The 14,560-nt window shown below is 42.3% G+C and overlaps 1 protein-coding gene across 1 annotated transcript in view; it reads left to right on the top strand.

Annotated features, from left to right (window-relative positions):
* Nucleotides 1–11,289, top strand: part of KPNA7 (karyopherin subunit alpha 7) — a 121,300-nt gene extending 110,011 nt beyond the window's left edge. Inside the window, exons 9-11 of the mRNA XM_042921102.1 lie at nucleotides 1,654–1,836; nucleotides 8,106–8,252; nucleotides 11,176–11,289. Coding sequence (XP_042777036.1) covers nucleotides 1,654–1,836; nucleotides 8,106–8,252; nucleotides 11,176–11,289 — 444 coding nt within the window. The remainder of the gene's footprint in view (nucleotides 1–1,653; nucleotides 1,837–8,105; nucleotides 8,253–11,175) is intronic.
* Nucleotides 11,290–14,560: the final 3,271 nt, after the last annotated feature.

The following is a 14,560-nucleotide window of genomic DNA, read 5'->3' as shown; positions in this document are numbered from 1 at the left end:
TTTCCTAATTCTCCCTGGGGAAAAAAAAAAAGGAAGAGGCATCCATTTTGGACAACCCATTAAAGACTTAGGAGACTAAACAAGCATTGTTCAATGAAAAGGTGACCCCTCCCACCCCTGCCCCACCCCCCCAGCTCAAATATTCAGAAAAAAGTCCTGAGCTGGTAAATATTGGCTTATCTTTGGTGTTAGAAGAATGTGGCATCCACTCTACTTGTCAAGAGAGGGGGAAGTTTTGTTGTTTGAGGAGGAAGAACCTATTGGGTTATAGTGATATTGTACACTGGATTTTTTTCAGCGTAAAAAATCACATTGATTGGAGTGGTAATATATACTGAAAATCCAGATATAAGAGTAGAAGTAAAACAAAACCTCCTTCTTCCTCCAGATTCCCACTTCCCTCCCCAGGACAACTCCTATCCGTCAGCATTTCTTTTTGTCCCCTTTGAATGGATGGGCTCAGTTTAATCATCTATAGGTGACACAAGCCAGGGGTGGTTTTGTCTGGTTGGGGGCAGGGAGGCAAGTGGAATAGGATGGGAAAGAGAAGCTGCCGGTGGTGTTCCTGTCCTGGGGTTGGATGGTGGGTTCCTAGGTGTGCAACCTGAATCAAGGCATCTTTTGATCTATTAGATGCTTCCTATCCTGTGTGCCACCATGAGTCTATATAGATTCTCATCAGAAACCTCCCGTCATGGGGGCACCTGGTGGCTCAGTCGGTTAAGTGTCCGATTTCAGCTCAGGTCATGATCTCATGGTTCCTAAGTTCGAGCCCCACATTGGGCTCTGTGCTGACAGCTCAGAGCCTGGAGCCTGCTTGGGATTCTGTGTCTCATCTCTCTCTCTCTCTCTCAAAAATAAACAAACATTAAAAAAAATTAAAAAGACATCCAGCCTTGAATCAAGAAGTAATCTTACTTCAAATTGCTTTTTGAACTACAGTTGGCTTGGAGCCCGAAGTTGTTTTTGGTTATTGAGTTTCTTTCTTTCTTTCTTTTTTTTTTTTTTTTTTACACTGAGGTCACAGTTTTCCCCAGCCATAAAATGGGAATAACTCCTTCTGCACAGGGATAGAAAGATCTATGATAAATTACTCCCAGATCTCTGGGCAAAGTGTTTCTTACAAATGCAAGGAATGCATTGAGTGATATTTCAGTGGTCTTCCTCTGACACCTCTGGTCTGGCTCATTCCCTGAGATCACTTTGTGTGCTCAGCTTTGTAGCTATGGAGCTTCTTGTCCATAGTTTCCCTGCATCTGAAAGACTAAGGGCATCTGCCCTTCCCCTCCTCGCGCTCTGTCTCTCTCTCTCTCAAAAGTTAAAAAATAAAATAATCCCAAGGATAATTTCTAATATATATAGATTATCTGGATTGGTTTATGTTCGTTATATTATTCCCATAACCTGACTTAAGGAAATGAGTCCATTCCAACTTAGAACTTCCTCTAAGTCCTAATGGGAGCCTGTCTGCTCCTTGGCTTCTCAAAGGTGCTATCCTCTGTTCAAGAACTAGAGGCAAATTGCTGATGTGTTCGACGTAAATTATATATACAGTCTTGGCTGTCACCAGCCTACCTAGAAATTGAACTAAGTTAGCATTGCTATATTTAAGTTCTTCAGGATCCATAAAGATTGTAAACATTGTTTCTTCAGGGAGAATTTAAAGTCCAGAAAGAGGCTGTTTGGACCGTGGCAAACTTCACAACTGGAGGCACCATAGACCAGTTGATCCAGCTTGTCCACTCTGGAGTCTTGGAGCCACTGGTGAATCTGCTTACCATCCAAGACCCCAAAATTGTTACCATCATCCTTGATGTTATCTCTCTTATCCTCAAGGTGAGCTGCTCTAAGCAGGTTGGGTTTTTTTTTTTGTTTTGTTTTTTAAGCAGGTTGGTTTTGAAATAGCAGTCTCCAAATTGAAGGCGTTTATTTTGGTTCTTAAAACCCCTATGTGGATTCTCTTTCCACTCCCCCAACCCTCCTCCTGTTCATGCATCCTATGGAAAACAAAAACAAGAGGCCTTTCAAAGAAGGCCCATCTTCATTTTTTCAAGTGAGTGACCATATGCCTAACATAGTTTCAGATGCTCAGGATACCACAGAACAAAGTCCTTGCTCTGGTAGAGCTTATATATTAATGGGGAGAGAAACAGACCCAACAACTGGGAGTTTATGTGATGAAGGGTCAGTCACTGATGGCTCAGAGCGGGAAGGTAATGGTGATCCCGTCAATGTAGTAGTCAGGAGAAACTTGTCTCAGGAAGAACATGCATGCAAAGACCAAAGAGAAATGAGTGAATCTTATGGATATCTGGGGAAAGAGGGCTCAAGGATGGGTGGGAGCAAAGGGATGGAAGGTGGTGGTCAGGCTCAGAGCATCCATATCACATAAGGCATGTGAAAACCTTGGCTTACTCTGAGTGAGATGGAGAAACCAATCAAATGTTTGAAGCCAGGAAAAGCAGTCCTGTACAACACATGGCTGGCTCTTCTAGAAGGCTAAAACATAGGATACACCTGAAAGAGAAGCAAGAAGTTAGCAGAGATAGATGCTGAAATTGGACTACAAAGCCTTGAATTAGAACTCCAGGAAAGTTTTACTTCTGAAATAAAGGCAAATTAAGCCAATGTTCATAAACCATTTGTGTCAGTTCTATATTGCTGCATGATCAGTTACTCCCTACTGGTCTAAAACAAATACAATAAAACCTTGGATTGTGAGTAACTTGTTCTGTGCATGTTCTACAAGACAAGCAAACATTTCTAATAAGTTTTAACCTGATAAACAATCTATGCCTTGCAATACAAGTCATACATGATACCGAATGTCCCATGATCACAACTGAGCCAATGGTTCTTCTCTCTCTCTTGCTACTGGATTGTGGGCGATCATCTTCCATGCTTGGGTGCTCAGTTTCAGGCTGCAGTGTTTGGCAGAAATTGACGATTTTTCAGAATGTTGGAAGGTGCCCACAACTGGCACTATTGTATTTTTTGTCACTTCAAAGCACCTGTGGACAGTCCTTTGCTTTTCCATACAAGAGTAAGCTTAGGAATTCTCCCATTCTAGGTCAGGTTGCCTGTAGATATAGACCCTTTACTCTATGCCTTATTGCTAGTTACATTAAATACAGTATATGACAAGAGTTTAATAATTACTGTAGTCAACATCCATGCGAGCTTAGACGTGGCCCCCAGGCAGAAAAAGATTGAAAAGAAAGATGGTAATAAGGAGATGATTACGGTGGAAGTGAAGAAGGAAATCAAGAAGTATGAACGAGGTATGTGAGTGGCTAAAACTGCAAGATTTTAGAAGAAGTCAACGTTGACCATTTGCACAATATTAAAGAAGAAAGAGGGGGGCTGGATGCAGCAAAAGGATATCAAATATCAAAGCAATGGCCACATGTTCTGGAAGATGTAGAAAAGTTGCTTCTGTTTTAGATAGAAGAAACTAGCAGGTGATGCTGTGCCCAAGAACTTTGTCTGCAAGAAGGCAAAGGCCTTGTACACCAACCCTGTAAGTAAACTGCCAGGTATGTCAACAGAAAATGAAGTCTTCAAAGCAAGCAGGGACTGGTTTGATAACTTTAAGAGGAGAAGTGACATCCATAGTGTTGCGAGACATGGAGAGGCTGTGAGTTCTGACGCTAAGGCAGCTAAAGCTACTGCCACCGAGTTCCAGAAGCTCATGGTTTCCAAGTGTGACCTGCCAGAACAAGTTTTTAACTTGATGAGCCAGGGCTTTTTTGGAAAAAGATGCCAAAGAGGACTGACATTACAAGATAAGAGCACATAATGCCCAGTCACAAGCCCACAAAAGACCGTCTCACCCTCATGCTTGGTGCTAATGCAAGCAGGGATTTTATTTTGTTTTTAATAATTTTTTAAGTTTACTTATTATTCAGAGAGCACAATCTGGGGAGAGGCAGAGAGAGAGAGAGAGACAGACAGACAGACACAGAGACACAGAATCTGAAGCTGGCTCCAGGCTCTGAGCTGTCCACACACATGGGGCTTGAGCCCATGAACCATGAGATCATGACCTGAGCCAAAGTCAGAAACTTAACTGACTGAGCCACGCAGGTGCCCCACAAGTGGGGATTTTATTTTATTTTTTTATGGTTATTTATTTTTGAGAGAGTGTGTGTGTGTGTGTGCGTGTGTGTGTGTGTGAATGAGGGAAAGGGAGAGAAGGAGACACAGAATTCTAAGCAGGCTCTGAGCTGTCCACACAGAACCCGATGTGGGGCTCAAACTCACAAACTGCAAGATTGTGACCTGAGCCGAAGTCAGCCTACTGAGCCACCTACTCAACCTACTGAGCCAGCCAGGTGCCCCACAAGTGGGGATTTTAAAGTCAAGCCCCTGTTCGTGTATCATTCCAAGAATCCATGAGCCTTCAAGAAATGCAAGGTGCAGAAGAGCCAGTTAAACATTATGTGGAGGTCCAACAGTAGGTCTTGGGTCACTCATATCTTGTTCATTGGGTGGATCAATGAGGCCTTCAGTCCTGCAGAATTTTAGAAAATAATTTGTCACACAAAACCTTACTGGTTATGGATAATGCTCCTGTTCACCTGCCAGGCTTTGAGGACCACATACTGAAGGAACTTGAGTTCATTAAGGTCAAGTTCCTTTCTCCCAACACCATTCCAATTTTCTAGCCCATGGATCAGGAGGTTCCTTTCAAACTTTAAAAAGCTTCATAGCAAAGCACTATTTCAGCAATGCTTCAAGGTGACCAAAGGAACAAACCTTACCCTCCGAGAGTTTTGGAAAAATCATTTGCACATCATGAACTGCCTCAAGATCATTAATAAAGCCTGGTATGGGATCACCAAGAGAACCCTTGATTTTGCTTGGAGAAAACTGTGGTCCGATTGCATTCTTGGACATGACTTAGAGGGGCTTGCTTATGAATAGAAGCCAGCAGTTGTTGATGAAATTGTGTTCTTGGGAAAGGCCATGGGACTGGAGGTGAATGAGGATGACATTCAAGAGCTGGTAGAGGAACATGGCCGGGAGCTGACCACTGACAGACTGATGGGTCTGCTTCGTGAGTAACAGCAAGAGGTTTTGCAGGAGATCACCTCTGCAGAGGAGAGAAGAAAAAGGCAGAGGAATCCCTCACTTCAAATGAGATTATGGAGATGTGTAAAATGTGGGAGACAGTGCAAAATTTTGTAGAAAAGCACCACACAAATAAGACTGTAGCAGTGTGAGCAATTAATCTGTTTAACAACAATGCAATGTTATTTCCGCAAAATCCTCAAAAGGAGCAAAAGCAATGTCATCGGATAGGCTCCTTGTTAAAGTTGGATGAAAAGAAAAAAATTCTATTGAGCCAATAGATAGCAGTGATTCCATTAGTGATAGTGAAGTTCGTCCCACACAATAACCCTCCTCTCCCTTGTCTCCTTCACACCAGCCATAAAGATTTTCAAAGATAAGTGCAGGTTAATTAGTGTTTCTTTATATCTTGTATTTATTTTGTATTATATTACAGTATTATAATGATTTTTATATGAATATTTTGGGGTTGTGGAATGATTCATCTGAGTTCCCATTATTTCTTACGGGGAAATTAGCTTTGATAGACAAGTGTGTTGGATTACGAGCATGTTTCTGGAACGAATTATGTTCCCAAACCAAGCTTTTACTTTATTATCTCATCTAGATACTGGGGTTAGGAATCTGGGGATAGCTTAGCTAGATGGTTCTGGCTCAGGGTCTATTATGAGATTCAAGGTGTCAACTGGGGCTGCAGTTTCATCTGAAGGCTTGATGGAGGCTGAGGAGCAGCTTTCAAGATGGCTCACTCACATGCCTGGAAAGTTGTCACTTTCCTGGACCTGGAGCTCTTCATAGGACCATTTATGTGTATTCTCATCATGGTAGCTGGCTTCCTCTGGAACAAGCAATCTAGGAAAGCAAGGTGGACGCCCCAGTGGCTTTTATGACCTAACCTTGGAAGTCATTCCAACAACATGGAATGGATTGGTTACACAGATCAGCCCCACTCAACATGGGAGGAAACTATACAAGGGTGTGAATATCAGGAGTTAGAGATCATCTGAGGCCATCTTGAAGGCTGGCTATATTCATCTGGTTAAGGTCCTTTTATATGCGACGAAGCTGTTTGAAGAATTTCAAAGTAACACCAGGGGATTCCTTTTAAAAGCTCACTTTAATCATCCTTTTCATGTAACTGTCTTAGAAAGAACTGACCTGAGTCAAGAACAGATTTGAAATAGCACCCAATTAGACATGAAGACTGAGCAAATCACATGGATGAAGCAGAGACTTGGCCGCCCGTAGACAAAGTTGGACATAACGACATAACACATTGGTGAAAGCACACTTGTGGGCTGGAGAAATTGAACTTCATCTGTTTCATTTGAATTAAACATTTGGGATTTTTTTTTCCTTGGAGGCATCTGGGAAAACCACATCTGATAGATCAGAGAAAGGCACTGGAATAGGTTAGGAGGACAAGGTAGCAGAGAGCCTCTAATGGCCGGCAGAGTGCAGCTTGAAGTGACTTTGGGGCTGTTTGCTCTTTTACCAACATCCAGAATCCTTCTCCAGGGCTCTGCTTGCCCTGGGTCATCCCACATCCCCCAGCTTTCTTTCTGAGGCTATCCTAGCTCATTGGTCCTGCCTTGGTTTCTTCACTGAAAGCCAAAACTCATTTTGGACCCCAGATAGGACCAAAGAGTGTCCAGCTTTAGACAAAACAGTACAGACTCTCATCAGGTAGACGGTGTGACCTAAATAAGGTTTAATTTGGACCCCAGGAGGTTTTCTTATTGCTCACAAAATAAAGAGCAGAGCTCTTCGGAGATGACACCAAAGCTGCTTCTTTATTTCTCTTTCCCCAAATAGGCTATTTAGCTAGCTGGATTATTCCCTCTTCTCCTAATAAGCAACACTTAACCCTTCAAAAAGTTGTCCTTGCCATTCCTTGTTTTGGGAATGCTGGGAGTTTCCTATGGTTGGCCCTGGCGCATCACTGTTTTTCAAGAAGGTGTGTTACTTCCCAAGCCGTTTATGCACATCTTCTATAACGTAAACCACTGATCATTTACTGTGTTCTACTTTCTGTATTGCAACAATTATCTACCTGTCTGCCCCAAAAATGAGTTATGAAAAGGCCTTTTCTAAATCCCATCTTGAGCTCTAGTTTTGTAGGCCTTGCCCACAGTCTATGTACAAGTGTTTGAATGAATGAACAGCCCAGATGATAAATCCGATGATGAGCATTGGATTAAATCCACTCATGTTATTTGTTTCCGGGGACTTGGTTATTTGCCATGGTGTTGCTCAGGGTCCCCTTAGTCTTACCTCTCAAGGCTTTACGGTGAGGGTAGGGCCAGAACACCTGTATTTAAATAGCATTACTTAGGGTGCCTGGGTGACTCAGTCGGTTGAGCATCCGACTTCGGCTCAGGTTGTAATCTCATGGTTTGTGGGTTCGAGCCCCACATTGGGCTCACTGCTGTCAGTGCAGAGCCCACTTCAGATCCTCTGTCCCCCTCTCTCTTTGCCCCTCCCTGCTCATGTTCTATCTCAAAAATAAAGCATTACTTGAACATTCTTTCAAACTGTATTACTATTTTTTTTTTTTTTTTTGAGAGTGAGAGGGCACAAGTGAGCAAGGGGAGAGAGACAGGGGAAGAGAGAGAATACCACGAAGGGCAGAGAAGGGGAGACAGAGAAACAGGGCTCCCCCAAAGTGGAGTTCGAGCTCACGAACTGTGAGATTATGACTTGAGCCAAAGTCAGATGCTTAACCGACTGAGCTACCCAGGTGCCCCCCTCAAACTGTATTTTAAACCATTTCCATTAATTAGAAGGGAGATAGCTATTAAACTGTAATAGCAATGTATTTGTGGAGGGCAGCTTACCTGGCAAAAATTGTATTTTGTGCAATTAATATAAACCTAAATATGTGTACTATAAATACCCAAAAGAGGAGTAAGATCCTGCAGTCTTAATTAGGGAAAAATAAAACTATGGCTGCCCATCCTGGAACAGGAGCCTTTGACTCCCCTGAGGCGAAGCTCCGCCTCCAAAGAGCTTTTTTTCTTACATGCCCACAGGCAGCAGAGAAGCTTTCAGAGAAGGAAAACATGTGTCTCCTGATAGAAGAAATCGGTGGTGTTGATAAAATTGAGGCCTTGCAACTTCATGAGAACCCTCAGGTTGCCCTGACTGCTTTGAACATTATCGAGAACCATTTTTGCGAGGTAAGTGATTGCAGAGCGGGAAGGAGCACTCACACTTCCTGGTGAGGCACCTTAGCAGGTGATCACTGGGCAGGTGCCTGTGCTGGCCCTGGGAGGTGGGTGACCGGACAGGTGGGCTTCCCTTGTGACTTAGCTCTGAGTTTCTCCCCCCGTCCATGTTGAATGGGCTGCCTTTGAGGGGCAGCTTCCCGGCTCCTGGAAATCACTCTAGTCCCATAAAGGCTTGCCCTGCTGTCTCTGGTTTAGAATTTTGTTCTTTTTTTTTTTTTTTTTTTTTTTTTTTGTCTTTCCCCCTGCTTTCCTCTTGTGGTGAGGAAGGGAGCAGGAGGGAGGGGCTATGATGCTGAAGTGATTTATTTTTTATCTCTATTTAAATGTTTTTATTTTTGAGAGAGAGACACATGAGCAGGGAAGGGGGAGAGAGAGAGAGAGTGACAGAGACACAGAATCTGAAGCAGGCTCTAGGCTCTGAGCTGTTAGCACAGAGTCTGATGTGGGGCTCGAACTTGGGAAAGGCAAGATCATGACCTGAGCCAAAGTCGAATGCTTAACCAACTGAGCCACCCAGGCACCCCTGAAATTATTATTATTTTTTTTTTTTACTGAAAAACCCAACTAAGGCAATCCCAGCTTCTGAAAAATGATTTTGCTACTTACTGCATTTTGTTTCTTTCCAGAACACAGGGTTTGGGATAAACTGCACACAAGGCTTTTAACTTTTCTGCAGGAGCAGGGAATAATGATCACAGAGCATTAGAAATTTCTTTATATGTGTTTTATTTAATAAAATATGTGCAAAAGAAAACTTAGCATTATAACCATTTCTAAGTGTATAGTTCAGGGCCATTAAAAGTACCTTCACAGGGGTACCCAGGTGGTTCAGTTGGTTAAACATCCAACTCTTGATTTTGGATCAGGTCATGGTCCTAGGATCATAAGATCAAACCTAAGTCTTAAGATTTGAGCCCCAAGTCGGCTCAGAGCGGAGTGTGGAGCTTGCTTAAGATTGTCTGTCTCTGGGGCGCCTGGGTGGCTCACTAGATTGAGTGTCTGACTTTTCAGCCCAGGTCATGATCTTGAGGTTCATGAGTTCAAGCCCTGCACTGGGTTCTGTGCTAACAGCTCGGAGCCAGGAGCCTGCTTTGGATTCTGTGTCTCCCTTTCTCTCTGCCCCTCCCTCACTCTTATTCTGTCTCTCAAAAATGAATAAATGTTAAAAAAAAAAATTCTTTCTCCCTCTGTCCCTCCCCTGTGTGTGCGCTCTCGCTTGCGCGCTCTCTCTCTCTCTCTCTCTCTCTCTCTCTCAAAAAACAAAACAAACAAAACTTACACGTTGCTGGGTAGCAGTCACCACCATCCTCTCTAGAACTCTTTCATGTTTCCGAAGTGAAGCTCTGTTCCCAGTAAACATGGACTCCCCATTCTTCCTCCCCCGAAGTCCCTGGCAACCACCATTTAACATTTTGTCTCCGCGAATTTGACTACTCTAAATAGCTCATGTAAGTGGAATCATACGGTATTTGTGCTTTTGTGATTGGTTCATTTTACTTGGCATAATGCCCTCAAGGTTCATCCATGTTGTAGCCGGTGTCAGAATCACCTTTATTTTTTTTAGGCTGAGTAATATTCCATTGTGTGTATATACTACATTTTGGTTTATCCATTCCTCATGGATCTTTACTCGGACTGTTCTTTTGACTATTGGGAATAATGTTGCTTTGACTATGAGCAAATACCAAACAAATACCTGTTTGGAATTCCTGCTTTCAGTTCTTTTGGGTGTATATACAGAAGTGGGATTGTTGGGTCATATAGTAATTCTATTTTTAACTTTTGAGGAACTGCTATACTACTATCCACAGGGAATGCACCACTGTACATTCCGACCAGCAATGCACAAGGGTTCCCATTTTTCAACATCCTTACCAATACGTGTTGTTTTCTGGTTTTTTGATCCTTGTCATTCTAATGGGTATGAAGTTGTGGCTTATTGTGGCTTTGAGTTGCGTTTGCAATAGAGAGTGTTCATATGAAGGTGAGCTCAAAGTTCTTAAGTGGCCCGCTAAACATAGGGCTGGGGTTTTACGGAATGAGTGACACTCCATTAGGCATCAAATTGTAATCGTCAGCAAAATCCAGAGCCATACAACAAATACGACCATGTTGGTGGTTTGTTGCTACCTGAAGTCAGTCAATACTGGTTTGGGACCAAGGGGGTGCTCTCAAAACAGAGAGGACCCAGAACAGTAATCAGCATCTTCTGGGTTAAGGCTCCTACAAAACTTTGTAAGTAGGAAACCCATCTCTTAAAGGAGTTTCAGATTCCTAGGACTCATCCAAGGGCTCCAGGCTAAAGACTTCTGATGTAGAAGTAACAACTACCTACACTGTGTCCTTACTCACTGTAAGGGCACTGTTCTATGTATCAAAACTGCACTTAAAAATAATCCAGACACAAGAGGACAAATACCATATGATTTCACTTACATCAGGGACCTAGGAGTATCAAACCCACAGAGGCCTGCAGGAAAATGGTGGGTGCCAGGAGCTGGAAGAGAAGGAAATGAGGAGTTAGTGTTTAATAAGTACAGAGCTTGGGTTTGAAATGACAAGAAAGTTCTAGAAACGGATGGCGGTGGTTGCACAGAAATGTGAAGGAACTTAATGCCATGGAACGCTCTACTTACAAATGGTTAAAAGTGGTGAATTTTATGGCACGTATGTTTTACCACACACATAAACTGTATTTAAGGTAGAGCCTGAGAAATATTTTGGTGCTTTTCTCCTTCACCCTCTTTTCTGAGGGAGCCTTGAGGCTGATTTAGATCAAATTGTTAATCCATAGAAGATGTTAAAGAGCCACCTGTACGGCAATAACTTGCTGGGAGCCTGCAGGTATAATAGTGTCTCTTCTTCCCTGAAGGGAGAAGAAAATGGCACAGTATTACCAGCCCTGGACCAAGATTGTGAATTCTTAAACCACTTAACAAAAAATTACCAAGGCCCCACGACTTCTAAACCAAGGACCACACCCTAATGGGTAACTTCTTTAAGAATCTTCTAGATCTTGGCATGCCGCAGGTGTAAAGCTTTTTAAACTGAATGTTAATAAAAGTTTCGACACATTCACCTCCATCTATCAAAAACGCCGTTGAAACAATTGCATCTTAAAGCCATGTGGAATTCATCTCCTGAGAATGTGTGGTTTAGTGGTTACCTTTAAGGATCTTAAAGGAAGACACTAAAAACAGTAAAATGGTCTATAGCTATTTAAGACAAACTTTGGCTTGTAGACTTGATTTAACCAGTAATTCGTATTTCTTTCCCCTTCCCTTTTCATGGAATGCCTGTTAGTACAGAACATTCTTCAGGGAAAGCTGTGTGGGTGATGGTCATAAGGAGAGTAGAATGGGCTGGGAAGGACCTAGGACCACAATACTAGGTAGTGTTGTGATGGATGTGGGATATGCTCTGAGGATTGGACTTGATTTATATTATTTGAGTGTAGAGATGGGATCAAATTCTATTGTGGTCTGAAGCATTAACACCAAAATGTCATGCCCAAAGCAAGTCTTTGCTGGTCCTTGATAAGTGAGGAGGAAAGATGTGTGGGTGTCCACCTAAAATACTGCTGGGGGCTGGGGCACCTGGGTGGCTCAGTCAGTTGAGCGTCCGACTTCAGCTCAGGTCATGATCTCACAGTCCATGAGTTCGAGCTCTGTGTCGGGCTCTGTGCTGACAGCTCCGAACCTGGAGCCTGCTTCGGATTCTGTGTCTCCCTCTCTCTCTGACCCTCCCCTGTTCATGCTCTGTCTCTCTCTGTCTCAAAAATAAACGTTAAAAAAAATTTTAAATACTGCTGGGAGGTATCTGGGTGGCTCAGTCAGTTAAGCATCTAACTCTTGATTTCGGCTTGGGTCATGACATGGGATAAAGCCCCGCATTGGGCTCTGCACAGATAGTGCAGAGCCTGCTTGGGATTCTCCCTCTCCCTCTCCCTGTCCCTCTCCCTGTCCCTCTCCCTGTCCCTCTCCCTCCCTTGCTCACACGTTCTCTCTCTCTCTCAAATATTAAAAAAAAAAAAAGGGGGTGCCTGGGTGGCTCAGTTGGTTAAGAATTTGAGTCTTGATTTTGGCTCAGATCATGATTCCACAGTTTCTGTATCAAACCCTGCGTCAGGCTCTGTGCTGACAGCGTGGAGCCTGCTTAGGATTCTCTCTCTCCCTCCCTCTATGCCTCACCCCCCCCCCCTCCAGGATCTCAATAAATAAATAAGCTTACAAAAAAACCCTTAAAGAAATACTCTTGAGAGACCATTCATGTTCTCACAAATGTCTCCTTTAGTGGTGAGAACAAAGCTACGATTTAGTGGACATTAGATCTTCCAATGAGCATCCTCATCAACTTTTGAGGTGACTATGCCCGCTGCTGAGGGCTATGTTGGTGGGATGAGATCTTTGGTGTTTTGCTTTCCCACGTGGAAGTGGACCCAAGAGACTCCCTCTTTCATTTATCAGCTCAGGCCATCCTAGCTTGGCACATCTCTGGCCAAGGACTCTGAATCTTAGACCTAGGGATTGAGCACAGAAGAAACAAATAGTTGGAGAGCATTCACTCACTCCAGTGGCAGGGCCTTATGCTCAGTGGAATGGACATTTTTCTGTGGTTACCTGCTTCCTGCTTCTCCAAGGCTTCTTTGTAGCCCTCTCTGCTCTCCCATACTCTTTAGAATAGGTTCCCTTTTTTGTTTAAGTAGCCAGAGTTAGTTTGGGTTGCTTGCAACTAAAGAATCTTTAATGATACACATAGGGTGAAAAACTAAACCATAACTAGTTATTATTTAAGTCCAAAAGATTTATTAAATCCCATTCTGTTAAGACATTGTATAAAATTTGAATTTTAAGTTAAAAAATACAGTGTAAAAAATATAACCTAAATTGTATATAAAACATTACTATATAGTTCTATATATACAATTCTATATCATATATAAACATATATATAGTTCTATTTTATATATAAATATATATAGTTCTATATATAGTTCTGTATTGTATATAAATATATATTTTAATTAAAAACAAAACTAAGAATGGAAAAATGATCCTACCATTCCAACACAACTATTTTGGATTGATTAATTATTTTTTATTCTCAATGCTCAATGTAGAGTTTGAACTCAAGACCCTGAGGTCAAGGGTCTTATGCTTTACTGACAGAGCCAGCCAGGTGCCCCATCAACACAACTGTTTTTATGCTTGTGTTTTCCCTGCCAGTTTGAGTCCACATATACCTATTTTTTTAATCTGATTGAGATCAGCTTCTTTTTCAACATTTTTAAGTGCTACTTTTCCCCCTTATCAGAAGACTGAAGTTGGGGGAAAGGCAGAAGGTGAGGTAGTTGACAAAAATATTTTGAGAAAACTTTTTAATGAAAAAAAGTTTGAAACCCTGTTGAGGTGAGTCATGGTTGCCCAAATGGTCTGACCTTGTTGGCTCAAAATACTACTAGCCTCTTTTCTCCCCTCCCAGTCAACTATTTTTTACTACAATTGCATAACAAAGGAGCATTTGTATTTTAAAGATACTGCTACCAACTTGTCCAGCGAGGTTTAAAAGAAAAGGAGCTATGTGCTTATTGTACATGGCTTGGGTGCAAAGAGATGGTATTAGTCACCTTCTGGCTGGGTGCCCATGTGCCTGAACTCCGTGTATTGGGGTGACTGGCAGGGCAACAGAAAGGAGGAGTTAACTGACCATTTGTCAGCTTTACAATATTAAAGCTGAATTGAAACAACTCTGACTCTCTCGCATTTATGCCGAGTTTGTCATGGTTAGAAAAAATGCAATTCTCTTGGTCTACCATCTACGATCTATAATTTATCTGCTATTTTCCTGAAACGTGGAGTGACCATGTTTAATGATAATAGCACATGATATTTTAGGTATAGTAGCAAAATCATGAGCCATGGGTTCCAGTTCTGGCTTTTTTTTTTTCTTTTCTTAAGTTTTTATTTAAGTAATCTCTATACCCCACATGGATTCAAACTCACAACTTCAAGATGAAGAGTCACCTGCTCTTCCAACTGAGCCAGCCAGGTGCTCCCTGGCTCTTTGTTGAAATAGTTGAAGCCTGGATAAGTTCTGCAATTCCTCTGCTTCTTGATGCTTCATCTGTCAATTCTTTTCATTCCTTTGGGCTTCCAGTTTTCGTCTGCAAAATATGTTGGGTTTGATAGTCGTATAATATTCTTGAATATTTTATGTGCAACTCATACCAACCTTGAAAAGTGGGGCAAAAATGGTCA

The sequence above is a fragment of the Panthera leo genome, chromosome E3 (genome assembly GCF_018350215.1).
Source record: "Panthera leo isolate Ple1 chromosome E3, P.leo_Ple1_pat1.1, whole genome shotgun sequence".
NCBI classification, from domain to species: domain Eukaryota; kingdom Metazoa; phylum Chordata; class Mammalia; order Carnivora; family Felidae; genus Panthera; species Panthera leo.
Note: the sequence above shows the minus strand (reverse complement) of the source record. Positions and strands in the feature narration are given on the sequence as shown.